General features: G+C 40.8%; 1 protein-coding gene across 1 annotated transcript; it reads right to left on the bottom strand.

The window, feature by feature from the left end:
* Positions 1 to 318: 318 nt before the first annotated feature.
* CXCL9 (chemokine (C-X-C motif) ligand 9) lies at positions 319 to 6,027 on the bottom strand. The gene is made up of 4 exons (XM_012650998.1): positions 5,900 to 6,027; positions 4,613 to 4,739; positions 3,531 to 3,615; positions 319 to 2,410 (listed from the first exon to the last, which is right to left on the bottom strand). Exons 1-4 carry the CDS (start codon positions 5,961 to 5,963, stop codon positions 2,306 to 2,308), a joined length of 381 nt encoding a protein of 126 aa, XP_012506452.1. The 5' UTR covers positions 5,964 to 6,027; the 3' UTR covers positions 319 to 2,305.
* Positions 6,028 to 14,426: the final 8,399 nt, after the last annotated feature.

The following is a 14,426-nucleotide window of genomic DNA, read 5'->3' as shown; positions in this document are numbered from 1 at the left end:
CCTGGATGTATATCTCATTGGAATAGTGTTACCTTTGAGGATTGGGAAAGAAATTGAATTCCACCTCTTGTAAGTCAATGTTGTCATGAGGCAGTGTTGTCATTTTCCATAGAAGGTTTTTTCTGTCCCCAACAAGCCCTTTAAAAGGCTTTCATGTGTTTATCTCATGTTACACCTATCTGAGATGAAAGCTAACAAGTCAATAATACGGACACGTGAGACTATTAAATGTGCAATAGTTGAAGGGCATGTTCAAGACAAAAAAATCAAAAATTTTTTCTGATCAATGGTTTATTTATTGATACCATTATCTTTTAACAAAGAAACTATTTCAAAGTACAGGGTATATATGCCAATACTGCTTTGAACTTAAAAATTATTTGCTTTTAGAGTATACATGTATATATGATAGACGATTATAGTGTGTGTGTATGTGTGTGTATATTTACCCATAGATACTTCGTGAAAACATGTGGTCTTTGGTTATTAGTCCGACACTGTCACTGTGAGATGCAAGGTAGCTGGGTTACAGACTTTCAAATTATGGAACATTTAGAATTTGACATTCGGTGGGATCACTACTGGGCAGCACTCAAAATCATCAATAGCAGGAGGGGTGATAAAATGTGGGAAAGTGAGTACAGGTTTCCATTCTGGCCAAAGATCTCCCTTGCTACACAATGCACTGAACCTCCTCTTGAAGGAGGTTTCCAAGTCCTGCAGAGGCTAACTGGGCACCAATCATCCCTCTACTAATAGAAACTGCTGCTCCCTTTCTTCACGAGACCTGGTGTGGCAATCGATAATCACAATACAAACTCCGAAACAAGTTAAACTGACAATAAAATCCATACTCGCCTAAAATGAGATTTGAAAGGATCTTGGTGGCTATCTCGTTAGATCATAGAAAACTGAGGCTTGTCAGGAGTGGTATTGAAGAAAGTTTTGTACTGAGTGGGGAAAGGGTGGTCACTGGCTGATCTCCGAAGCCCTTTTTATTGTAAGAGTCTGGTGATTCTAGGTGTCCTGTACAAAAAGAAAGTCCAGGACACCCACAAGTGTTTTAAACACGTGCTGTCTCTTTGTTGGAGAAGCCAAGTTAACATCCTGTCCTAGCAACACAGGATGTTGCATCATCCCTGGGCCCCGCAGTGCTGGTGGCCTGAGGATAACGAGTGAAAGAGGTTACGGGCTTGGCCCACGTGTCAGCCAGGAAACCGCCAGGGCCTCCGACCTGGAACAACTGCCATCAAGAGATTATTGAAAACCTCGTTCCACAGTATTATCAGGCACGGTGACAGATCCAGGGACATAAACTGTCGCCCCTGCTCTCAAGGAGCTGACAATCTGGTTGGAGAGCTAGGATAAACACCCCAAATTAATCAGGTAACGATCAAGTGCTCAGCCATGTGGTACTGAACACAAGTGAAATAAGAGTTTTAAGATAATGTGAGTGTCCAGAAAGGTTTTATTCAAGAGGCAGGATTTGAAGTGAGCCTTGAGGACTAGACTGAGTGAGGATGGGTGGGGAGAAGACAGCATTCCTGCGGGGTGCTGGGGAAGAGGTGAGAAAGGGGTAGAACACGACGTGCGCAGTGGCCAGCGGCAGGCGCTGGATCGTGGGAGGGTGGAGAAGAGCTGGCCTGAATGAAGCCAAGGGGAACGGCAAGAAACACAGTGGCCATCCCGGGCAGGCAGGGTGGAGTCACACTGCTTCAAATGCCAGAAAGGAGGCTGTGAAAGCCAAACAATGGTGATACCAGTGGTGACACCCACAAACAAGCAGCATGGATCTCTCAGACACATTGTGTGCGAGGGCCGCAGGCTGATTCAAATGCAGATGCTGATGCCGAGGCAGCCTGGCGAGGTCCAGCTCAGCTCCACACTGCCTGGCCAGCAGCTAACAGGCCAGGGGCTTACTGACACCTGCCTCGGAATACTCTCTGGAGGCTGCAGTTCCGTGGCCCAGCAAGCCTAAGGCTGCGTTCCCAGACAGCTGCTATGTGTGGGATGTGGCTGTGTGAGCATCTGTCCAGATGTGGGTGTTACTGAGATTGTGGTCTTAATCACGGTCAAATTCAGCTGGTTGGGGGTAGAAAATAAAGACAACTATAGCTTCTAACAATTCTTAACATTTGGATTTTTAAAATCAACTTTCTAGCTTTAGTTACAGTTTCATAATAATGCTTTAAATTTTCTAATCAAATTAGCAATCCTTTGTATTAGATGCCATCCCCTTTTGAAATTATTTCAGTATTATTGCAAAACATTTTTAACACAAAATATTCGTTGGCAAAATGGTCTCTTATGTAGTCTTCTTTTGACGAGGACGTTGAGATTTTTTAACTTTCAGACTTTTCTTGTTTTTTTGATATTTTTTCCCCTTCTTTTGCTTTTTCTTTTGGCTGACCTGTGAGGAGGGTGGGAGAAAAGGACAATGTTTCTGAATCTTACCATTTTCACTTCCCTTTATTATGTATGGACTCTCTTGACTGGGGTCTGTCTTTATCCCCAAAACCAGCGTAGACTTGCTTCACTCTCAGAAGGGATCCGCTTGACTCTCGACTTTGCTAACTTGGAGCAGGAGGCAACAGCCTCTCAGTGGCCCCTCTGTCTACTCTCCTGGCTTGTCACTATCCTTCCCAACCTTGCTTCCCACCTGCCTGCCCCAACCACGACCCTATGAGGCTGCTAATATTATGGTCTACTTTTTACCTATGAGGAGGCTAAGGCTTGGAGAGGGTGCCTTGCCCAAAGTTGACCAGCTAGTACGTGGAAGAACCACTAGCCTGTCAGACTCCAGAACCCAATCTCCCAACCACATATGCTGTGGCCCTCTTCAAACCCGACTCCTTACTTAGCATGTCATGCCGGATTTTTCCCACTTGGTCCTGGTCTACTTTTCTACCTCAGTCCAATCCCTTCGTGCGCTTTACACAGACTCCAGCCACATTACGTAGGGCTCCCCGAACGCAGCAAGCTCTCTCGGATTCTACTGTTTTGTCCTTCCTGATCAATTACTTATCCTTCAAGACCCAAATCAAGTATCACCTGATGGAGGAAATCATCCTTAACACTTTCTCCCGCTCCGTCCCCACAGCAAAGTTAAGTATTCCTTCCTCTATAATCTTCAAGATTCTTGTACATACTTCGTATTTCTCACACTGTGTCATAATTATTAGCATATGTGCTACAGAAGGAAGGAACTATATCTCTTCCCCTTTGTATACTCAGTGTCTAACATTCAATCTATTACATATTTATTGTACTGAGTAAGAAAGACAAGCTCCCTATCCTCACAGAACACACATAGTGGGGGACAGACAAGCTATACTATATGCAGGAATATAATTTTGTTCCAGGAAAAAAATAGAAGCACAAGAATATGAATGAAAAATGTATCTTTAAAAGAACTACACAGAATCTTGTCTTCCAATGTTAATTTCTAAAAGAAAGAAAATTTTGTTCCTCCTTTTTTTTTTTTTTTCCTACTTCCCATATGTGCTATTTTCTTCCTTCCACCAACCTACCTGTTTCTCCCACTGTTTCACCAATGCCTTCACATCTGCTGAATCTGGGTTCAGACATGTTTGGTATCCATTCTTCATCGTAGCACTGCCAGGGAAATAGAAACAAGGTATCGTTCCCTTGCTTATAATTTAAATGCTTTTTTTCAGAAATAATGAAAATCAGTATGAATTTTGCTAATGAAACTACTTATAATAAAACATTTTCCTAGGACAAAATGGACAAACTGGTTGAGTTTTTAAATTACTTACAGGAGACATTTCAGGAATAGTTTAAATATTTTTTCCTTAATTTCTCTGTGTAGTCTGAGAATAAGAGCAACCATTTATAAATCATCCTTGACTTAGGTATCAAAACACTTAAAATATGCATATCCTTTAACCTAGCAATTCTAATCTCTACAAAGTATTAACAGGAAAGAATTAAAGACACACTACTATCATAATAACAGTTTGATTTCAATAGCAAAATTTGGAAATAACCTACATTTCCAACAATAAGTGTTGCTCATATAAATTATGGTATATTCATATGATGGAATACAATTTGGCCATTAAAAATGACATTAGCAACAAATGATATTATTAGAGAAGATTCACTGATATGAGAAAATGTTCATGATATAGTGTTAATGAAAATGCAGATTACAAAACAGTATGTACTATATGATTTTATTTGTGTATATATATATTATATATATAAACAAATGTTTATGTATTTGTATCTATATATGTACATACAAAGCAAATGAGGGGATTTGGAAGACTATATACCAAAGGGTTAACAATATTTGTCACTGGATGATAAGATTATAAATGATTTTTATTTTCTTCTTTTGTTGCCTGCATTAAACATTTTCTGAAACAAACATGTTACTTTGCTAACGTATTGGTCTTGGCTCCTAATCTACCAGAAATTCCTTGTTTTTTTTGAGAAGAAAAGGAAAGGAGCAGCCCAAATTTATGGAGGCACCAACTATCTGAATTTTAAGTATGTGTGGAGGCAAGCACTCTAAGGGTAAAGTTCATACTAAATTTAATGTCCCTGCCAATATGGCACAAGTGTTGGATGGATTTTTACTTACATGATTTCAGTTTTCCCACAGGATGGGCTTGGGGCGAATTGTTTAAGGTCTTTCAAGGATTGTAGATGGACGGTCCCTTGGCCAGCACTGATGCAGGAACAGCGTCTATTCCTCATTACTAGAGTTCCTAAGGGAAAGAAAAAGAGAACACATCGGTACAGGACAATGTCTCAATTTAGGCGATCACCGAAAAAAAAAAAAATACATATTTGATTTAATCATCATTACTGCTATCATTTACTGAGTGCCTATAAATCATCACCACAAACTTGTGAAGTCAGTATTATCTCCATTTTATAGATAAGGAAGCTGAAGTTCAGATACACAAAGTAAAGAATAAAGTCATACAGCATTTAGGGGGCAGGGGCAGGCTTTCAGCTCAGGTCCCTCTGAATCCAAGGTGTTGCTCTGAATTACCATACCTTACAACCTTAGGAGAAAAAGAGACTTTCACAATATTTAATAAATACCTATCACAGGTCAGACAAACAGATATTTAATTCATGCATGCTATGCTGGTCAGTTTCTTAAGCAGCTCCCAAAGCCATTTATTATCTGACTTTAGGGAATAGAATTGGTGCTGGTGTCAGACAGAAAGCACTACTTTAACAATCAATTACCACTTCCATTCTCATCCTCCCTCCTCCCCACTGCCTTGCTTTTTAATAGTGTTTTAAACTTTTGAAAACCCTTTAAAATGTTATCTTTAAACCTTAATTTTTAGATTCACACAACATATATTTACTTTGTACTTACTATATGCCATACATTGTGTAGTAGGTAGAACAGCATAACCACAGAGTTTCCATTTTACAGAAGAGGAAATTGAGATCTAGAGAGGTTAAGTACTTTGCCCAAGATAACAAAGCAGTCAGCAAACATATTAGGGACAACCTCTCCAATTACCGATGAGATCCTTAATTAGTTAATTACAGACACACTTATCAATTACAGACATACTTATCAAGAAACGCTATCAGGGAGAAGAAAATAATTTAGGAGACAGAGCGTTTCATCTCACTATTATGAAGTTGTTATTAACAAACATTTACTGAACTCTTACTAGGAATCCATATACCTAGACTACAAAGACTTGTGTTTGCCTTGGCAAATCCAAGTTATAAACTTTGGATAATCAACCGTATCACTGAGAAGCTTTTATGAGTGACCAACATTACTTTCCAATGCATGCAGAACATTCATCTTTATCTGGTGAATAAAGAGGCTTTTATAGAAAGTGATTACTTCTCTGACTTTACTAACCCAATATAACTCAGAATCCCTTACCTTGAACTCCAATCAGAACCAGGAAGATGATGCCCAAGAGGAAAGGAATACCATTTTTCTTCATAGTGGCAAAATGGAGTTCCACTAAGTTATGCCTGTATTGAATTTCAAGGCTGAGAAATTCTTTAGAGAACATGATTTTGGGAATATTTATTTAGGAACTCCATTTCCCTCCTAAACTCTGATTGGCTGGCAACCTTAGCTGATCTAGCTAAACTGACCACAAACTTGATTGTGCTGGGGGAAACCCTACTCTCAAATCCAAGGGAATTTCTGAATGTTTTATTTCCATTTCACATAAATGGGGAGTTTATAGTAAGGGATGTGAAACCAGCAACACTGGTATCCTTTAGCACACTCACAGGTGCTAACCTGGGTGAAGAATAGGTTACATATTGAATATACTAATGCCATTCAACAAAGGTTGGAGATGTGGTTTCCAGATGGGACATATTAAAATCCAGAAAACCAATACACTTTTAAAATTCCCTTACTATTTATGGCATATTCTTCTGTACAATATATGGCTACATTTATCTTGTACTGCCCACCCCACAATTTAAAGCACCTTGATTTCTTCACGGCCCAGATCATTCTCTACCAGTGGTAAATTCATTTTGTGCTGTTGCTGCCGCCATTTGTTTTTGTTTTTGAATTGTTAGATTAGTTAGAATAGGGTTCAGCTGCAAATAAGAGACTCACATTAACAGTGGCTAACTAAAATAGAAGCTGATTTCTCCCCGACAGAGATACGTGGATTAGTACTTATACAGTAGCTCTTTTCCGTGAGATCTTCCAGGCTCCTCCTATCTTGTTGCTTTGCCACCAGGTCTAGGTGGCTGTCATGCACATGGCCAAAGGTGGCTTGCCACCATGTCTAATTTCCAAGTATAGGATTGTGAGAAGGCACAAAAAGGGCATGTCCCTCCTTTCAAGACCCATCCCAGAAGGTGGACCCATCATTTTCCATCACGTCCCACGGGGCAGATCTTATTCGCATGGCCACACCTAGCTGAGGGCAAGTTAAGAAGTGTGATCTTTATCCTGGTTGACCAGCTAAGCATCAGAGAGTCCGTTACTATAAAACAATGTTTCTTATGGATTCCCCTTACTGCCCTGAAAAAAAATTTAAATTAACTGACATCTAAATGAAATTCAATGTCTCCCTAAGGAGAGAAATTAAATACTAAGAAATAAGATTTTGTTGGATTGGGTTGAACTTTGGAGGGCCACTAATCATTGTACTAAGATTTTTTGCCCTCCAAGAACCAACTTTTGTTCCCTTTGGGAGTAAACAGATATTAGCATTTTATGTCACATGATGCACATTTTTTGACTGGTTTCGATAAGCATTATTAATGCTTAAATAGAACTCTACAGAATTCTTTTTGGAGAAAACGTGTGGTGACTTTTGATACAGCTTATTCATTTGCTTATCCTTAATTTTGGTAATGACGGTGACCATGCACCATGCATACGGTGGAGACGGGTCAGGTTCCAGAGTTGCTACTTAATGACTGCGTGCAAAATACTTAATTTCTGGGAGCTTCAGCTCCCCCACTGAGAAAACTATTACCGACCTCACAGGTTGTTAATACTAATGGCAACAATACAGTGTCAAATGCAAAGCATCATAGAGCCAGTGGCTATTCTTTCCAGCAAAGAAAGGAGGATGGAAACTTCTTAGGATAAAAAGTAAGGCCCAGCACAGTCTGCCTGGCCCACTTCCCAGCCTCTTCTTGCACAGCTCCCTACTCCCTTCACCTTGTCCTCTCCCAGGTCCCCCGGGGGACAATGCTCCTTCCCATCACACCGTTTCTGCTCCATTTACCTGCCTGACACCGCTGTGCTTGCCCCGCATCCCTGCCCCGCTGCTCGGCGGTCTCATTCACCTTAGTCACCCAGGAAAGCATCACGTCCTGGGAGCACCTCTCTGGGCCCCCAAGGGGGTCAGGCTCCGCCACCACATGCTCTCATGGCACCCCGTGCCCCTCCTCGTTGCGCCCGTATCCACGGCGATGTCACATTTACCCGCGACCCTGTGGTCAGCTCTCCCTCCAGCAGGCGAGGACGTCCTGGGAGGGCCCACGAATCGGACCCCGTGCCCGGCCCGGCCGCGTGCTCGGGCCAGGTGCGTGCGAGCGCGGGCAGGCGCGGCGGCGGCGCTCCGAGCTGACTCCCAGGTCTCGCGGAAGCGCCGCCCGGCTCCGCGCTGCACGCAAGCCCGGTGACCTCCCTGCGGCTGAAACGCGCGCACTGCGCATGCCCAGCCACAAGCTTCCAGAACCTTCTTCCGCGAGGACGTCACAGCCTGAGCTTGCGACGCTCCTGCTGCCGCCGTGTGTCTGTGCCGCCTGCGCTGCTCTGGACAGAGTGGAGGAGGAGAACTTCGAAGGGAAAGGTAGTGTCGCCCCCGGCGTCTCTGCTGTCCGTCTCACAGCCCCGCCGCGGAGGCCGCTGGCGGGAGCGGGGAGGCGCGCTGAGGCGACGCCGCGAGTGGGGCCCGCTTTGCGGATTCCACGCGAGGCCCGGGTCTGGGTGCGGCCGCTGGGAACAGTGGCCCCAGGAGGGCCGGGTCAGTGGGCTCGCGAGTGTCCCTGGGGGCGTCCACTGCGACAGAGGCCTTCGGCAAGAGAAAGAAGTGCTGGGGTCAGTTGGGAGGCACTTGAGGCCGGCTCTCCTTTGCCACCCAGAAGGGGCTGGCGGTCGCGGGTCACGGGCGGAACGGGAGGGCTGCTCGGGCCTGGCGGCTGAGAGAAGCTGTTCTTCCGCGTGGGGGCGCCTCCGAGCAGGCCGGGCCCGGAAAGGAAGGCGGCGCCGCTGCCCTCAGCCGAGGCCTGTGCAGACACGCTTCCTGGGCCTTGTTTTGGAAGTTCACAAACTGTGGGAAAAAGCACGTTCTGCCTGGGCAGAAGGAGAGAGAAAGCGCCATCCCTACGGCGTTTACGGCTACCCAAGGCTTTTCGGAGAAAGGGAAACCTAGCGAGCGAGAGGATGTTACTGTGTAGGCGTTTCTCACGGCTGGGAGAGGAGCCAAGGATTATCAAGATGTTGCAATCAACAGAGTTCCCAGTTCTGCTTCGGGCAAGAGTTTTAACCTCTTGGGTATTGAGAAATTCCGGTTCTGTGTCCCCGAGGATCCAAATGTTGGTGTAATCCCGAGGAGCCTTACAGAGCTGGATTCTCAGTTTTCACATGTGTTGCCCAGCCTCCCGCTTCCATCTTTTTGGTTATAGAATCAGTACGATCTGTTGAATTATATACGGAGTGTGATGGAGTCTGCCATGGTGAAGGTGAGAGGCTTTGTACTTGTGAGAGGAGAAGTCTCCCTCATAATGAAACCCCCAGGCCTGGTTGAATTTCTCACGGTGTGGACTTCCCCTGCTCTCTCTCAGTAGCAGTTGCTGGTTTTGAAGGATGCTTACTTGAAAAGGGTTTATTTCTTGAAAGTCTCAGAAGCCCTGAATTAACATTCTCGTTTTCGTTTTTTCCCTCTTCTCTCCCCATGCAGGGAGTCCCTCCTTCCTTGCAAAATATAATATGGCAAATTATCTGCAAGCCAATTATAGTGGGGGGTTCATATCATGTCTGTATCTAAGGTCACTAAGGGAAAAAAATGAGTTCTACCTTTGCTAATCTTACTATCTAGTCTCCTGGTTTATATTTCTCATATAAAGCTTAAGGAGTACGTTAGATCGCTGAATAAACTGTTTTGAGAGAGAATGTCAGGCTGTCATTTAAAGGACAGCTGTGGCCAAGTATTGGCAGTAACGTGACATTTTTGCTCTGTGACTTTAGGCAAGTCAGCTTATATCTGATGATGACATGTGATAATAGTCATTAAGAAGCTGCTCACCAGCCTGAAGAAACATTATCCTGAAAAGGAGAAAAGATTATTATATTTTTACTTTAAAATTACTATGTACATAATTTTACAAGCAGAAAATCCACATTTTTTTAAAGCCCTTCATTTACTGTTTATCATTCATTTCAGTTCATTCATCAAACTTTTATTATGATTGTAGACTCCTGGGACACAAATCTGAAAAATAATCTCTGCCCTCCAAGAGCTCACAGTTTAGTGGGAGAAAGCAAGACGTAGATTAACAATTAGTGTAGAATTGTTGTGATAAAGGCTTGTACAAAATAACTGGAGATGCAGAGAAGTCCACAATCCCGTTTGGTGGGCTCAAACACAGCTGTTTAAGGTAGGTCTGAAAGGGAGAAGTGGTTGGAATTTTTTGCTAGAAGTTGCTGGGGGAAAGGTGGTGTGGGCAGGAGACACGAGAAGGTGTGCCAGTTTCAGAAACTGCAAGTACTTTGGCAAGGGTGGAGGATACAGTGAACAATGAGCGAGTGGTGAGAAACGACATGAAGAGATTTACACTCACATGCTTATGTGTACCTTTGACCCTTGTCACCACACTTAATCTTATTTTATAATAATCTTATATAAATTTTATATGAATATTTCCTTGTATCTACACAGTTTATATATTTTTTAAATGTTCTCTGTGTTTCTAGTCTGTTTATTCCCAGTGCTGGGTATTTGAGTCGTTTCTAATGTTTTGATAATGCAGCAGTGCTCTCACTGTTTTGGTTTTTTTTAAAGACTTTACTTTCTTGGAATATTTCTCTTCTTTGAAACTATAGGGACGATGGTTAAAAACATTTCTATATCTTCTGTAGCATTTTGACTGATTGCTTACCAGAAAGATTAATTTCGTAATGAATTTATCAGTATGTATGTAGCTGTACCTGTTTCCCAATCCTTTTGTCATCTGTATTTACTTTGGTACATTTAATATGTGAATATTGGCATCTGAGGTTAGTGTTTAATTTTTTTACATGTTGACATTTTAGTTTGTGTTGACTTAATATCTGCATTTTCTACCTTTCAAGATCACTTGTCAAGTGGAGTCAGAGTATTGACCGTATAAACCTATGTCAGTGCTTTACATATTTTGATTAGGAAGCTTTAATCCATTTTAGTTAAAACATCTGCTTTTTCTATTTTGTTACCTTCACTTCTTTCGTAATTTTTATTGAAGCATAACGTAAGTTAGAGGCTGAATTGTGTCCCACCCCCCTCCCCCAGGGACAGATGTTGAAGACCTGACTGCCAGTACCTCAGAATGTGACTGCATTTAGAGATAGGGTATTCATAGAGGTAATTCAGTTAAGATGAAGTCCCTGAGGTCCCTGAGGAAGCCCAGATTTTGGACTTAATAGACAAAGATGTTAAATCTGCTGTCTTAAATATGCTCAGAGAGCTAAAGAAAACAATGTACAGTGAACAAAAGGAAACCAGACAAAATGAAAATATCAATAAAGATAAAAAAGGAACCAGATAGAAGTTCTGGAGCTGAAAAATACAAAAACTGAAGTGAAAAAATTCACTAGAGGGGTTCAATAGCAGTTTTGAGCCAGCAGAAGGAAGAAACAGAAAATTTGAAGATAGGAAGATTGAAATTATTGAGTCTGAGGAGTAGAAAGAAAAAAAAAAAAATGAAGAAAAGTGAACAGTAAGGGACCTGTGGGATATCATCAAGTGAACCAACAAATTCATAACGTGAGTTTCAGAAGGAGAAGAGAGAGAAAGGGGCAGAAAGAATATTCACAGAAATAATGACTGAAAACTTCCCAAATCTGATGAACGACATGAATCCAAGAACCTCAATAAACTACAATCAAGATAAACTCAAAGAGATCCAGACTAAGAAACATAATAGTCAAATTGTGAAAACTCAGAAGCAAAGAGTTTTGAAAGCGGCAAGAGAGAAGTGATTTATCACATACAGGGGATTCTCAATAAGATTAGCAGCTGATTTCTCATCAGAAACTGTGGAGGTGAGAAGTCTTCAGAACAACATTTAAAATGCTGAAAGAAACACATCTGTCAACCAAGAATTCTGTATCTGGCAAAAACTGTCCTGAAAGAATAAAGAAGAAATGAAGACATTTACAGATAAACAGAAGCTAGTTTATTACCAGTAGACTTACCCTATAAGAAATGTTAAAGACAGTCATGCAGGCTGAAATGAAAGAATACTAGGCAAAAACTCAAACCCATATGAAGAAATTATTGGTGTTCTTTATTTCTTTAATTCCATAGGTAAATATAAAAGCCAGTATTATTGAAAAACTCTTCTTTTTTTCCTATGTGAATTAAAAGGCAGGTGCATGAAACAGTAATTATAAATCTGTGTTAATAAGTACAAAATGCTGTAGTCTGTGACAATAACCATTGTCAAGGGGGAGGGATGGAGATGTATAGGAGCGTGCATACTATTGAAGCTAAGGTGGTGTTATTTAAACTAGGACGTTAATTGGAATCCCTAAGGTAACCAATAAGAAAATGACTAAAACTATATAGAAAAGGAAAAAAGAAGGGAATCAAAATGATACACTATAAAAATTATACTAAATGCAAATAAAAAGGCAGTAATGGAGAAATTGAGGAACAAAATGGTAAGATGTTAAAAAAAATCAAATAGCTAAGTGGCAAAATAAATCCTTATCAGTAATTACATCAAATGTAAATATATTAAGCTTGTCTATTAAATGAATGTACAAAAGAACGTATGTAATTTATAAAAGATAATGTAATGAATTTCTGCAACCACCAATCCAAGAACTAGAACCTTACCAGTGATTAGCATGTATTTCTGTATGCCTTTGTCTTAGTCTTTTTGGGCTGCTATAACAAAAATACCACAAACTGAGTGGTTTATAAAGAACAAACATTTATTTCTCACAGTTCTGGAGGCTAGGAAGTCCAAGATGAAGGGGTTGATAGTTTTTTGTGTCTGGTGAGGGACTGATCCTCATAGATGGTGCCTTCTACCTGAGTCCTCACACGGTTAAGGGCAAACAAGCTCCCGTAGGCCTCTTTTATAAGGGCCCTAATCCCATTCACAGAAGCTCTGCCTTCATGACCTAATAACCTCCCTAAAGGCCCCATCTCCGAATACCATCACCTTGAGGCTTAGATTTCAACATGAGTTTTAGGGGGACTCAAACATTCAAAGCATAGCATTCTTCCATAACCCATCCTTTTGCCCTGTGTGTTACTCTGTTCCTACCCTATCTAACCACTATTCTGAATTTTGTCATCGGTATTTCTTTTTATTTAAAGTAACTTTTTTCTTTTTCTTTTTTTTTTTTTTGCGACAGAGTCTCACTCTGTTGCCCCGGCGAGAGCGCCCTGGCGTCAGCCTAGCTCACAGCAACCTCAAACTCCTGGGCTCAAGTGATCCTCCTGCCTCAGCCTGAGTAGCTGGGACTACAGGCATGCGCCACCATGCCCGGATAATTTTTTCTACATATATGTATTTTTAGTTGTCCAGATCATTTCTTTCTATTTTTTAGTAGAAACGGGGTCTCGCTCTTGTTCAGGCTGGTCTTGAACTCCTGACCTTGAGCGATCCACCTGCCTCAGCCTCCCAGAGTGCTAGGATTACAGGTGTGAGCCACCGCACCCGGCCTAAAGTAACTTTTTTTGTATTTTATTCCTAAATAGCATGTTGAGGTGTTTTTGTTTTGCCTGTGTTTTCAGCTTTATAAAAATGCTATCATACTTTAGTTTTCTGGGATTTGCTTTTTTAACCCATCATAGTGTTTCAAAATTTCATCCATGTTGCTGCATGAAGCTGTAATTTTTTATTTTCACTGCTATATGATATTCATTTATATAAATATGCCACAATTTATCTGTTCTTTACTGATGAACATTTTAGTTGTTTCCAATTTTTTGCTTTGTGGTAGTATGCTGGTATTTACATTCTTGTACATGTTCCTGGGGCCATGAAGAAGTTTCTCTGGAGTATGTAACTAGGCAGAGAATTAGAATTGCTTGTCATAGGGTATCAAAATGCACAATACTGTAAGATAATGAAAAATCATTTTCCAAGCTGGTTATACCAATATACACTCCTTCCAGCAATATAATGTATAATTATACATTATAATGTATTATCTTATACATTATACAGAAATGTATAAGGTTTCTTTTTGATGTACAGTCTCTCTACTATTTGGTATTATCAGAATTTTTGTCAGTGCAGTAGGTATAAAATAAAAATTAATTATAGTCTTAAATCTGTGTATTTGTAATTACCAAAGACATTGAATATCTTTTCATGTTTGTTTTCCATGCATTTCATCTTTTGCCTGTTTTTTTTCTATTGGGTTATTTGTGTTTTTTTGAAAGTTAATTTGTAAGAATTCTTTATATATTCTAGATACTAAGCCCTTGTCAGTTTTATGAGTTAAAAAACTTCTGGTTTATGACTTTTCACTTATTTTTAATGATGCCTTTTGATGAACAAAAGTTCTTAATGTAGCCTCATTAGGTCTTATGATATTCTTTAAATAGATACGATTATCACATACTAGATTTTCCACTAAGTATTTAGTAGGTTTTTGGCAGCTCTTATGAGTAGAATTTTTTTTCTATTCCCATTGTATTTTCTTGCTGTATGTAACTAAAATGAGGAATGTAATTGATTTCATGAATATTTTTGTT

The sequence above is a fragment of the Propithecus coquereli genome, unplaced genomic scaffold (assembly GCF_000956105.1).
Source record: "Propithecus coquereli isolate 6110/MARCELLA unplaced genomic scaffold, Pcoq_1.0 Scaffold343, whole genome shotgun sequence".
Lineage (NCBI taxonomy): Eukaryota > Metazoa > Chordata > Mammalia > Primates > Indriidae > Propithecus > Propithecus coquereli.
This window is presented reverse-complemented; position numbering and strand designations above follow the sequence as displayed.